Consider the following 13,170-nt stretch of genomic DNA (forward strand, 5'->3'; position numbering starts at 1 on the left):
AGTAAAGGAAGACAAACAGTCTTAGGAAAGGGGAAAGATGTGAGCATTGGAGTAGAGGCCAGAAAATACAAGGTGTGCTGGCAGGTTTGGCAAATATGATAGTGGAAAAAAAGAGAAGTTTTTAGTGACAGGACTTGAGGTTGAATTCTAGCTCTGCCATTTAATATCAATGTGACTTTAGTCTCAAGTATCTGAGCCTGCCTCAGTTTCCTCATCTGTAAGATAAGGGGATTCAACTAGCTGTTCACTGTTGCCTCTTCGGTTCTAAAATATTTAAGTCAGAGATATCCAAGATGCACACAGCCAGAACCAGGTTAAAATATAATTGGTAGATGTTTAAAATAAATAAATAAAATACAATAAAACATTAAAAAAAAAACCCATAAGCCCAATAGAATAGAACCTTCTTGAAGGTGAGAACTGTCTGTCTTTGGGTCTTTTAGCCCTAGCACCTGACACAGCCTCCAGCATACAGTAAGTGCTTACTCAATATCTGTTGAATTAGGTTGAATTGAAATGAACTGTTCTGGTGTGAAAGTGATTACATCCTCCTCTGCTTAAGAATGAGACAAAGCCAAGTCTGAAAAATCTTCTCTGACTCCTCTTCTTGCTCATCTGCCCTGAAGACCAGGCGGCTCAGAACCCTGTCAGCTGAGCTCCCATTCCCTCCATTTCCCTTTTCTCTTGTGGCCCCTGCCCAGCCAAGGATTTCATTTTAGGTTATGAATAACTCTTGGCTTGAGTCAGAATGTTCCATGATAAAAGATCTATTGATTTATCCATTACTGATATATCTGATTCTTCTGAGGAAATCCTTGCTAAGCTGAATAAATGCTAATTTAGATTCGGAACAATGAGATAAGGTTGGACAGGTGGGTCTGGGCTAATTTGGGGAAGGCCTTGAAAGCCAGGCTCTAGCGAAGGGTGGGGGGGTGGGGGGGAAACCTGTGGCCTTCTAGGTCCTTGGGTACAGCCTTTTGACTGAGTCCAAGTTTTACTTTTATGAAGGGGATTTGTTCTGTGAAGTTTGGAGTCAGTCAAATGGCCACACTTGAGGACCTAGAGGGCCACATGTGGCCTTGAGTTCCCCACTCCTATCAGTGTTTCTGCTTTCCTGGATTCTCACATTTCTGATGCCTGATTTGAACTCCTGACTCCAGGGCCGGTGCTTTACTCACTGAGCCACCTACTCACAATTAAACAATCTGCTGAGTTCCAGCACACACAGCTTTGTCCTCTCCTCCAGGTGACTTGGGGAGGAAGAGCCGCTGAGAGTCTGTTCATCATCGTGAAAACGTGTCCTTATTCGCCATCTGGTGGACACGACTTGAAACTACAGAGACTTTAGATAGTAAAAGAAAGCTCATAGGTTTGAGTCGTTTTAATACGGATATCTAGTTCTCTGAGGGGCCGCTAGGTGGCGCAGGGGGATAAAGGGTAAGTAAGAAATGAGTTGATTTCATCAAGCATTGACAAGCTGTATGACCCTGGGTGAATTACCACCTCTCTGTACCTCAGTTTCCCATTTGTAAAATGGGGATAATTATAGCACCTACCCCCCAGGGTTGTTGGAAGGATAAAACGAGCTCATATTTGCAATGCACTTTTGAACTTTTCCTTTAGTTCAGGTACTTTTTTTTTTTTATTTAAGCAATTGGGGTTAAGTAACTTGCTCAAAGTTACATGGCCAGTTATTTCTGGGTGTGGTGCTGAGTATCTGAGCCCGGATTTGATCCCAGGTCATCCCGACACTGGAGCCGGTGCTCTTACTCACTGAGCCACCTGACCCCCCCTAGTTCAGGCACTTTTTAGTTGTGTCTGACTCTCTGTGACTCCTTTGGGGATTTTCTTGGCAAAGATACTGGAGTGGTTTGCCATTTTCTTCTCTGGCTCATTTTACAAATGAGGAAACCGAGACAAATGAGGTTAAGTGATTTACCCAAGGTCACACAGCTAGTAAGTATCTGAGGTCAGATTTGAACTCAGGTCCTCCTGACTCCAGCACTCTATCCACTGCACCACCTGACTGTCCCTGGGAACTTTAAAACCATGTGTAAATGCTAATTATTATTATTAGCTTTTTGCAGGGGGGAAGGGAGGGCAATTGGGGTTAAGTGACTTGCCCAAGGTCACACAGCTAGTAAGTGTTGAGTATCTGAGGCCAGATTTGAACTCAGGTCCTCCTGACTCCAGGGCCAGTGTTCTATTCACTGCACCACCTAGCTGCCCCCTGAAATTATTGGTCCAAAGAGAACAATGAAGCAATCTAAATATTTACTATGATGTAGCCAACTCTGTGGTATAATGGCTAGAATAAAGGACCTTTGTCTAGGTCCAAGGTTCAAAGGAATTCCTTGGCGGATGCAATGGTACATAATCTGTCTGAGTTGCTGGTATAGGCTTTAATGAATGAATAACCCATTTCTTTGGAGGGGCAAAGGCAAGGCAATTGGGGATAAGTGACTTGCCCAAGGTCACACAGCTAGTAAGTGTTAAATGTCTGAGGTCAAATTTGAAGTCAGGTTCTCCTGACTCCAGGGCCAGTGCTCTATTCACCGTACCACCTAGCTGTCCCCAGGTATAACCCATTTCTTGACTAGTCTGGAGTATTTTCCCTCATCAATTAGAGAATCTCATGCAAAATGCTCTAGGCTTAGCTGGAAACCTGGGTTCCAAAGGATACATGTAAACAGGGAGAAGTTGTAAGTCTTTTCATGGTTCATCAGTGCTTTCAAATAGTCTTCCTCTGAAACTGAGGATATGTTAACTAGTACTAGGAGTCTGCTTCCCATGGATTGGGAGATATGTTAGAGCTAAGAAACTATTATCATCACTCAATTATAAGACCCAGCTGACCTTTAAACCCTACCAGTGGGCCCTGTGTTTCCAAATTACCACCACCATCTTCTCCAAGCACACCAAAAACACTTGACTAAAACCTGTCTCACCTACTACAAATCTGACCCCTACTCAGTACCATTGCAGGGGGAATAACGAAAAGGGAGCTACAGATAGACTTGGCTAAGAGCCTAATGGAGAAGGGAATGGGGTAAGTTGGCTGGGTGCATATGGCTAGGGCATAGTCTTGGAAGATGTTGTTGAGAGTACTCGTGGCTTAAATTGGGTCCTGAGGCAAAAGATTGAAAGAGTGGGCTTGACTGAAACTTGTCCTGGCCCAAGTGGTCTTTACCCTTCAGAGAGTTTTCTTCAGCTAAGTCCTGAGCATATTTCCAGGGTCCAATGATGAAAACAGACTTAGGAAAATGCACTGACATTGACTCCAGGCTTCAGCCTACTAACACAATAACCTGGAGTCAGGAAGAACTGGGTTCAAATCCTGCCCCTACCACTTAGCCACTGGGTGATCATGGGTAAATCATAACCTTTATGAGCTTTGGTTTCTTCAGCTGTAAAACAGGAATAATGATAATTATTCCCCCCTTATGAGGGCAGCCAGGTGGCACAGTAGATATAGCATTGGACCTGGAGTCAAGAAGATCTGAGTTCAAATCCAGCTTCAGACACTTACTAACTGTATGACCCTGGGCAAGTCACTTCATCCTGTTTGCCTCAGTTTCCTCATTTGGAAAACAAGCTGGAGAAGGAAATAATAAACTCCTCCAATATCTTTGGCAAGAAAACCCCATGGACAACATCTATGGGGTCACATAGAGCTGGACACGACTGAACAACATTAGCAACAATACCTATTCTATGGTGTTGTTAGGAGCTTCACTTGAGATTGTGTGTGCAAATGACTGGAAACTTTAAAATGTTATAAATGAAAGGAGACAAAGTAAAGTCAGCAGAAACCAGGAAAACTATATATACAATGTTGTTGAATTGTTTCAGTCATGCCTGACTCTTTGTGATCCCATTTGGAGTTTTCTTGACAAAGATACTGGAATGGTCTGCCATTTCTTTCTCCAGCTCATTTGACAGATGAGGAAACTGAGACAAACAGGGTTAAGTAACTTGCCCAAAGTCACACAGTAAGGCCAGTGAGGTCAAATTTGAACTCAGATCCTCCTGACTCCAGACCCAGAGCTCTATCCACTGAGCCACCTAGCTGCTCTATACAATGACTAAAACTACATAAATGAAAACCACAACAAGCTCAAAGCTGATTGCTGGGGACCTACAAAGGCCAGGCTCTGCCAAAAGGAAGATACATGCAGAAGATGACATTTCTTTGCAGAGGTGGGGAACCCTGGGAGTGGAATGTTGTCTACAGTGGCATAACTCCTTTGGTGTGTTGGCTAGTTTTCTGAAACTTTTCTCCTTCCTCTTTTTTTTCTTCTTTATTGTTTGTTGACCAGTAAAAAACAGCTTGGTTGGTACAGACCCAACTCATCCACCCCCCTCCCCCATTTCAGTCTCTTGATTGAATGGTACTAATAGGGTTAAGCTTTCTACTTCCCTATTTCTCATTCTTCCCTCCTTATTAGGTAATTTAGAAAATAATCTCTCTTTACTGGTTCTTTTTGGTTTTTTGCTTTTTGGAGGGCAATTGGGGTTAAGTGACTTGCCCAAGGTCATATGGCTAGTAGGTGTGTTAAGTGTCTGAGGCTGGATTTGAACTCAGGTCCTCCTGACTCCAGGGCCTGTGCTGTGTTCATTTACTGGTCCTTTAGATAAGAGGGCAGTCTCTCATTTGACATCATACATCTTTGTCTCACAGGATCGATACTTTTGAGACTGGAGGGGATCTGGGCCCTCAACCAGACCATGAATGCCCCTACTGTATGCTGACCACCTGCCTGGGCATGGAGGTGTAATAAGAATGTAAATTTTAAAGATCTTCCCTGCCCCTAGGCTAATGTGCACCTGAAGCCTGGGGTGGGGGAGGCTTGTTTTTCAGTAGATACTTCTTGATTGGCCAGTGAGTCAATAAGGTTGTTACATTCTCTGAGCCAGGAGAAGGCTATATAAGCCCTGATGTGTAGCTTTGTTTTTGGGACTCACTTTGAGAAGTATTCTGTGATTTGATCTGAATTCTGGGAAGCCGTTGTTGAGAGTCCCCCGGCTTTGAAAAACCCAGAATGTGGAAACCCAGATGTTGACTGGGTATGGATGTAATGGTTGGACAGTTTGGAAATCTGTCTACTTGATGTTTCTGTCTTGATAATTATGCCTGTATACTTTGAGGTTCAGGGTGCTGACCTTTTCTCCTGAACAAGGTAAATGATATATGTCTGACTGATTAAAGTAAGCTTGTTAACCCATTTTGAGTTGCTTTCCTTTAACAAAGCAGATCCAAGAACCTGTGTGAGCAGGCACCCTGGGGACACTGGGGTGCTTGCTGCAACAGGAGGCCACACACTGAGAGTACTCCCGCAAGCAGCTCTTCTCTTCCTCCCCTTGTGAGCATCAATAAAGTTTGTCAAGGCTCTCTCTGTGTGGGATGACCCTCTTTGTACTGATCCTCTGTATTACAGTTATCATAAAGGGATTTTTTTTTTTCTGGGAAGGGACTGGGGGAAGGATGTTTTTACATTGAAACAAGATATTAATAAAAATGTATTTTTTAACGTCATACAAAGGGCAATTGTTATTATGGCTAGCATTTATAAAGCACTTTGAGGTTTGCAAAATGTTTTTATAAAATTTTATCCTCACAATAACCCTGAGAGGTAGGTGCTATTATTGTTCCCATTTAATAGATGAGGAAAATTGAGGCAGAAAGGTTGTGACCATTATTTATAATTATTAACATTGTTATTACAGTCCTGCTAAGCAGTAGAAGGAAATTAAAGACATATAGGACAGGATCTCTGCTCACAGTGAGGGGGTGAGGTTCTCTGGAGCCTACACATCACCTGGATGAAGCTGACATCATACTCTCGAATACCCATCCCTGGGTGTCCCTGTTAGAGACAGAACAATGGACAGAGTGTGGCATCTTTAAGAGTACCACAGAGGTGCTCAGAAGTTTTTGCCTGTGAACAACTCTCCCCATTTCTCAGGTTTGATATTTCACTTTAGGATAGAAACATGTCTTTCTAGAACAATGACAGGAGATCCCCAAACAAGCTCCATCCCTGTTTCGAAATCTGAAGTTCAAGGTACTTTGTTCAAAATCTTCTCCTTGCAATGACTCACCATCAGTAATCTTGGATTCAGAGTCTATTGGAATTTCCCCATCTATTTTGGGGAAGAGAGAAGATAGGTGATTTCCTTTTTACATGAAAAAAAAATCTGAATCCAAAGAGTTTTTGACTAAATTAAAATGCTGCTCCTTCTGTGCAAGCAGCTCAGATTAGTAACTATCACTGGAACATTTAGGACAGCTAGATGGGACCTTGGAGACCATCTAGTTTAATCCTGTTTTACTGATTTGGGAAACTGAGGCCCAAGGAGGTTAGGTGACTTATCCAAGGTCACATAGGTCAAGGATTTGAACTCCAGTCCTATGATTCCAAGTTCAGTTTGGGAGGAGTTGAAAGAGTATTTTTCAAATTTAACTTTTATTTTATTTTACTTCCTCTCTACCCCCCAATTATAAGCATCTATTTTTGAAAAACAGAACAGAACAAAACTCTTACAACAAATATGCATAGTCGGGCAGAACAAATTCCTTATTGTCCATGTCCAGAATTGTCCATCCCACTCTGTATCTTGAGTCCATCCCCTCTCTGCCTAGGGGTAGGTAACAGGCTTCCTCACTGGGTCTCTGGAATCATGGTTGGCCATTGCATTGACAATAATGATCCTATCCAGCCTGCACTCCTGCCTCTCCTAGACCTCTCTCATGCCACAGAAACCTCTTCTCCCTGGAAGCTCACTCTACCCCTGGATACTTCTCCTATTCAAAGTACTCACAGCCCCTTCAGCCCCTTCCCTTGATTGGCTGATTCCTTCTCAAAACCTCCCTTTTAAGTAGGAGGTCAAGGCCAGCCATGTCTTCATGTTCCTCCAGGCTCTGCTCCTGACTCTTCAAGACCTTCCCAGTAACGCTCTTCAGGTCGGGTAACTTCATCCCTTCCTCTCCCTTTTAGCTCCCTTTGTGTGCAGTCTTTCCTCATTAGAATGTACGCTTCCTGAGGGCAAGGACAGTATTTCTGTTTGTATTTGTATTTCGGGGGCTTAGCACAGGGCCTGGCACATTGTAAGCACTTAAACGCTGGTTGACTTTATTTGTTGACTTGATAATAGTTAGTAACTGTGGTGGAAAAAGATGAGAGACTGAGGAAGCAAAGGTTCAAGTTGAGTACATCTATTTATTTATTTATTCATTTGTTTGTTTATTTACATTTTAGAGCTATAGTGAAAGTAGTCTGGTGGGTTTGTTTTTATCAGGGTTTTTGGTCCTTTTTCCCACTTTATTTTTTCCAATTACATGTAAAGATAGTTTTCAACATTCACTTTTAGAAGATTTTGAGTTCCAATTTTTTTCTCCCTCCCTCCCCCAACATAGCAAGAACTCTGGAGTATATCAATTTATTAAGCAATGAATGCCAATTGGAATAATGAATAATAACTGAGGAAATATTCTGAGCCATAGAATTGATTAATAAGACAGGTGTAATAAATGGGTCAATGAACTCCTCAGTCAGTCCAAAAGACCCTGAATACAGAGTGACAGATTTTTATGTATTAAAAACAATTAATCAAATAAAGCCAATTAATTAACCAGAATACGAAATTAAGTAACCTGATTTTTAATTGGATGAAAGATTAGGGATTTTTCAAGTTGGGAGGGGGGAGAGTGAACAGATACAATTCCTTGAATTCAGAAAAAGAGGTGTCCCACGCTCCCCAAGTGTCTGTAAACAATCAAAGGAACATGGAATCAATAACTAATTGAACAGGATGGGGCCAGTTTTCAGATAAGACATAGGGGTTACTTGAGATAGATAATTGTGAGAAAACTCATTGCATCAATTTTCAGATCTGCCCAAGTTTCAGGTTGGCACCAAGGTTGGTCATTGGTTAAGGGTGTCAAACAGCAGGGAGAGCTGGTCCAGCTTCCCAGCTATGCAGCTCCGGGTTCAAACAATGAAATAAAATTTTCTCTCAATTCCCACAATTGAATAAAGTTTTCTCACAGAACAGAAATTGAACTAAACCCATAGGTGAACTGACCTAGAACCAAAATTAAGTCAGAAGATGGAGTCAGTGTGTTTCACTCAAGTCTCACAATGAGCCACTTGCTTTCCCAATCCCTCAATTCCCTCAATAACTAACATTTCTATAGCAGTTGAAGGTTTACAAAGTGCTTTGCATGTATTATTTAATCTCATCCTTCAAACAATCCCAGGAAGTAGGTGATATTATTATCCTTGTTTTATGAAACTGAAGCAGACAAAAGTTAAGTGACTTGCCCAGAGGTCACATGACAAGTGTCTGAGGCAGGATTTGAATTCAGATCTGTTCTGATTCCAGAACCTTGCCAACTACCTAATTCTTAAGTCTTTCAAAGTTGTTTGTTTTAATAATGTTGTTGTTATAGCTGGCAGCTGGGGTGTAGTGTATAGAAGGCTGGGCCTGGAGTCCAGAAGGCCTGAGTTCAAATCCTGCTTCAGATATTGACTAGCTATGTGACTTTGATGGGGTGCTTGGGATCTATGTCTGTAACATCAGTCTGTAATATCAGTTTGTAAAATCAATTTGTAAAACCAGTCTGTAAAATCACATCCCCCCCCCCCCAGAGCATTAACTCTGCCCCTTCCCCCTGCCAGCACTCTGCCCAGCAACAACCCATGAACTGTTTATTTCTGCTTGGAACAATAATAAGTTACACCTATGAATCCCTCACTAAAACCTCTATAAACATTTTAGCTTAGGCAAATGTTATCTCCCCCTAGGATAATGGCCAGCTGCACCTATGAATCCTTCAATGCACTATCTGTAGGTTAACTCCTTAGCCAATTATATACATACTGAGTCTCCCTTAGCCTTGGTTCCCAACATCCATCTTGTCAAACATGACACTGATGGGTGGCAGACTAGGCACTTCTCAGTGAGCCCTGACCACTAGCTGACTTAGTGACATATCAAGCCTAGAAACACACCTCCAGGTAGCCCCCCTCTTGGGCTATTTCCCAGTGAATTATGGGCAATACGCCTGCACAGTTGACATTAAAAGTGCATGTCCCTTTAAGCTCTGACCACTCCTTAACTCCTCCCTAATCCACCCTTACTCACCTAGCACCTAGTTATAGTAATTGACACCTGATTTACTGTCGTGACTCCTCAAAAACTATACCTGTGACCACTTTAAGTTTTCAGGTTCCCTAAGAACCCCTGCCCACTGTAAAGTGTAACAATAAACTTTTACAATCCTGACTTCCAGATTGCTTGGGCCTAGTGAATTCATTCCAGACTGCACAGCAGGGACTCTGGGTCCTCAGAGCCCCTGTATAACCTATTGCCATCCCTCCATCAACTTCAGGCAAGTCACTTAACCTCTATCTGCCTTAGTTTCCTCAGTTATTGTTGTGAAGATCACATGAGATATTTGTAAAGGATTTGGCACATAGTCAATACTTAATAAATTCTGGTTTTCTTTCTACCTTATAATAAAATTGTTCTCCTGGTCGTACTCACTTCACCCTGCATCAGTGCATACAAGTTTTCCTGGATTTTTCTAAAATCATCCCTTTTATCCTTTCTTAGAGAACAATAGTATATTCCTGGGCAGCTAGGTAGTTAAGAAGACTCATCTTCCTGATTTCAAATTTCGACTCAGATACTTACTAGCTGTGTGACCTTGGGCAAGTCACTTAACCTTGTTCACCTCAGTTTCCTTATCTGTAAAATGAGCTGGAGAAGGAAATGGCAAATCACTCTATTATCTCTGCCAAGAAAACCCCAAAAGGGGTCATGGAGAGTTGGATACAACTGAAAAGGATAGATTCAGAACTAGTAGAAAGACCAGACTCAAGGAATGGTCATTAATGCCTTGATATCAACTTGGCAGGAGATCTTTAGTGAAGTGCCCAAAGGATCTGTGCTTTGCTCTAATGCTATTTAACTCTTCTGTCAATGACAAAAAAAATCTAAGAAGTGCTGTGGACAGAACATTGGACCTAGAGCCAGAAAGGCCCAAGTTCAAATCCAGACTCAGACAGTTACTCGTTTTGTGGGCAAATTGCTGACCCTCTGTTTGCCTCAGTTTCCCCATTTGTAAAAAGGGGATAATAATAGCACCTACCTTCTGGGGTTCTCTCAAGGATGAAATGAGATGATATTTGTCAATTACTTTGTAAACTTTAACATGCCCTATAAATACTGGCTGTGAATAAAAGCATGTCTGGCATGTTCACTGATTTTTGAATACCACAAATCTGGGAGAGAAAGCTAACACACTTAATGAGAGGGTCAGAATCCAGAAAGATCTGAATTTAATAGAGATAAATGCAAGTCTTACACTTGTGTTTAAAAATCAACCTAGAATAGGGTGGGTAGGTGGGGAAGTGAATAGAGCACCGGCCCTGTAGTCAGGAGGACCTGAGTTCAAATCCGGCCTCAGTGGATAGAGTACTGGGCCTGGAATCAAGAAGACTTGAGTTCAAATCTGACCTCCTACCCTCAGTAGCTGTGTGACCTTGGGCAAGTCACTTAACCCCAATTGCCCCACCTTCCTCCCTCCAAAAAGAAAAAAAAAATCAACCTAGAAGGTCCAAGATAGGGGAGGCATGATGAGCCAGGAGTTTGGATACTTTTTTTTGTATGTTGTTTCACCCATTCAAGGAGTTTCTTGAAGGAAGGGGTCATATTTTTACCTTTCTTTGTATTCCCAGAGTATAGCACAGTGCCTGGCCCAGAGTGTTTAACAAGTGTTTGTTGTATGAATGACAGATTGTATGAAGACGGTCTTGGAGTCTGGGCAGACTGTAAGCTCAATATAAGTTAGCAGTCTGATGTAATTACAAAAAAATATATATTGGTTAGCATTAAGACAGCTCTGTCAGTCAGTCAAAAAACATTTAATTCAGTGCTTACCATATACCAGTCACTGTGCTAAGCACTGGGGTTGTATTGTGTTTACCCTTTGCTCTCTAAGAGGACTGTGGCATCATGGAGATGCTGACATGACTTGCAGTTAACTTTGGTTTGAGTAAGGGAGGGCTGTGCAAGGTCACCAGCCTCACTTTCTCCTCCAGAGCCATCTGGGTCCAGTGGCCAGATATTCATCAGGAGGACTGGAGATGGCCCAGGATGTAATGGGAGGCCTTGGCCCTTTTAGGCTAAGCCCTTTGCAGGTTCTCACTCTTAGTGAGATAATGTCCATTCAATGAATAGGCCTCTTATACTCAAGGGATGGCCCCTTTAATTAAAAAAAAATCAAATTGGGAGGGGAAGACCTTCAGGGATCCCGGTCAAAAGACAAACAGTTACTATTTAGTATTTACATTCACTCTGTGCTAGGAAGGCAGGGACCTATTGTCCAATCTATGAGCTCGAGTGAACTGGGTTACAAAAGATAGGCTCTGTTCTCCAGGAGCTTACATTCTAAGGAGGAAGGCAACACATTAAAATGAACTGAAAAGTAGGTGTGGGAAGATGCACCAACTGTAAGTACAGCCTAGAAAGGAATGAAGTCCTGACTGGTATGAGTGCTGCCTGGAAATAAGCTCATAGGGCTTTCATAGTCTGCATCTAGACTATTGCATTCAATTCTAGGTTCCACAATTCAATGAAATGTGAACAAGTTAGTGGGTATCCAGAGAAGGGCAACCAGGATGGTGAAGGACCCTACGACCGCGTGATAGACGATGACAGTTCAAGGCATGTGGAGGAGAGAAGGATCACTTCTCAGTTATGTCACAGAAAAGATTTCTTCTTGGGTTTAGGGTTGGACTAGTTGGCCTTGAAGATCCCTTCTTCCACTAAAATTCTTCAATCTGAACCCTGACACTTGCTGACTTTATGAGCCTGTGGTTTCCTCATCTGTAAAATGGGACTAAATGCTACTTGCACTAAGAGTCAGTGTGATATAGTGAGAGCTGGCCGTGGCCTTTGAGAGGACATAGATTTGAATTCTACCTAACATAGACTGGCTGTGTGATTACGGGCACTTAACTTTATAGTGCCCCCAGACAACACTTTGAGCCTGTAAGTTCTAGATGAGTTGCTGAACCCCATTATTTGAGTTAATTTTCCTTACCAGGAGTCCTTCACAAAGATGAAGCCAAAGGTCCATACTGGCATTTCCTCCCCTCCCCAGACACCAGTGGGAGTCACAGTGAGGAAAGCGGTCTATAAAACTTACAGTGTTAAAAACTTACAGTGTTATACAGGTGAGTTATTGCAAATTTCTTTGAACCTGTAAGATCATAGATTTAGAGCTAGACCCTTTACAGATGAAGAAAATGAGCCCCAGAGAGGAAAGGGGTTTGCTCAAAGTCATACAGGAAGTGAGTCTATGCTATGGGTACAAAGCCACTTGCCACAACATTTGCTAACTGGGCTCTGGTCTGTGACACAGAGTGGTTACCTTCTCTCATGGATGCATCCCAGGTGTCCCTCACTAGACTGTGAGCTTGTGGGAGGGGAAGGACCACCTGAGAACAGGGACTGTCTTTTGCCATTCTTTGTATCCTCAGCTCTTAGCATATGATAATTGCTTATTAATAAATGCTTATTACTGACTGACAGCGGGGAGCACAACACATGGTTGTTGACTGACTTGAGCTCCCTGGACTGAATACGAACTTCCTCCTCCTCACTCCTACCCCTTTGTCCATTTTCCTTTTCTTTTTCTATCCCCCTTTCCCTCTTCCCTCATTTCTCTTCCCCTTTCCTCCCCGCTCAGCACTCATCTTCCTTCTCTCTCCTCCTCTCCTTCCTCCCTTCTCTTTATTCTCTCCACTCTCACACAGTCACAAACTCTCAGCATTGGAAAAGATCTCAGAAGAACCTTGGTGATTTCCCTACTTGTGTATCTCCTTTATTCCCCTGCTACACTGCTAACTTGATCATGGCATGTATCAGATTTAGAAATAGGAGGGAATTCAGGAATCTACTAGTCTAACCCTCTCATCACCCAATTAGGGAAACTGAGGCCCAGAGGGGTCAAGTGGTTTGCCTGAGGTCATATAGGCAGGAAGTAACAAAGTTGGGGTTTGGAGCCCCACCACAGCTTACTATCTAACATTCTTTCTGTTCCAAAAATATCCAGCCTTCCTATGGACCATTTCTTAGAAGGAGTAATGATAGCTAACT

The 13,170-nt window shown here is 42.5% G+C and overlaps 1 protein-coding gene across 1 annotated transcript in view; it reads left to right on the forward strand.

Moving 5' to 3' along the window:
- The window catches only part of PNPLA1 (patatin like phospholipase domain containing 1), a 153,245-nt gene extending 147,799 nt beyond the window's left edge, over positions 1-5,446 (forward strand). The window contains exons 9-10 of the mRNA XM_069073544.1: positions 4,682-4,772; positions 5,315-5,446. Of these exons, the coding sequence (XP_068929645.1) occupies positions 4,682-4,772; positions 5,315-5,326 (103 nt within the window). The 3' untranslated portion in view covers positions 5,327-5,446. The remainder of the gene's footprint in view (positions 1-4,681; positions 4,773-5,314) is intronic.
- The last annotated feature ends 7,724 nt before the right edge of the window (positions 5,447-13,170 follow it).

Source organism: Petaurus breviceps, unplaced genomic scaffold, assembly GCF_028583685.1.
Source record: "Petaurus breviceps papuanus isolate PSGF00001 unplaced genomic scaffold, PetGlider_PUasm1.0 90865, whole genome shotgun sequence".
Lineage (NCBI taxonomy): Eukaryota > Metazoa > Chordata > Mammalia > Diprotodontia > Petauridae > Petaurus > Petaurus breviceps.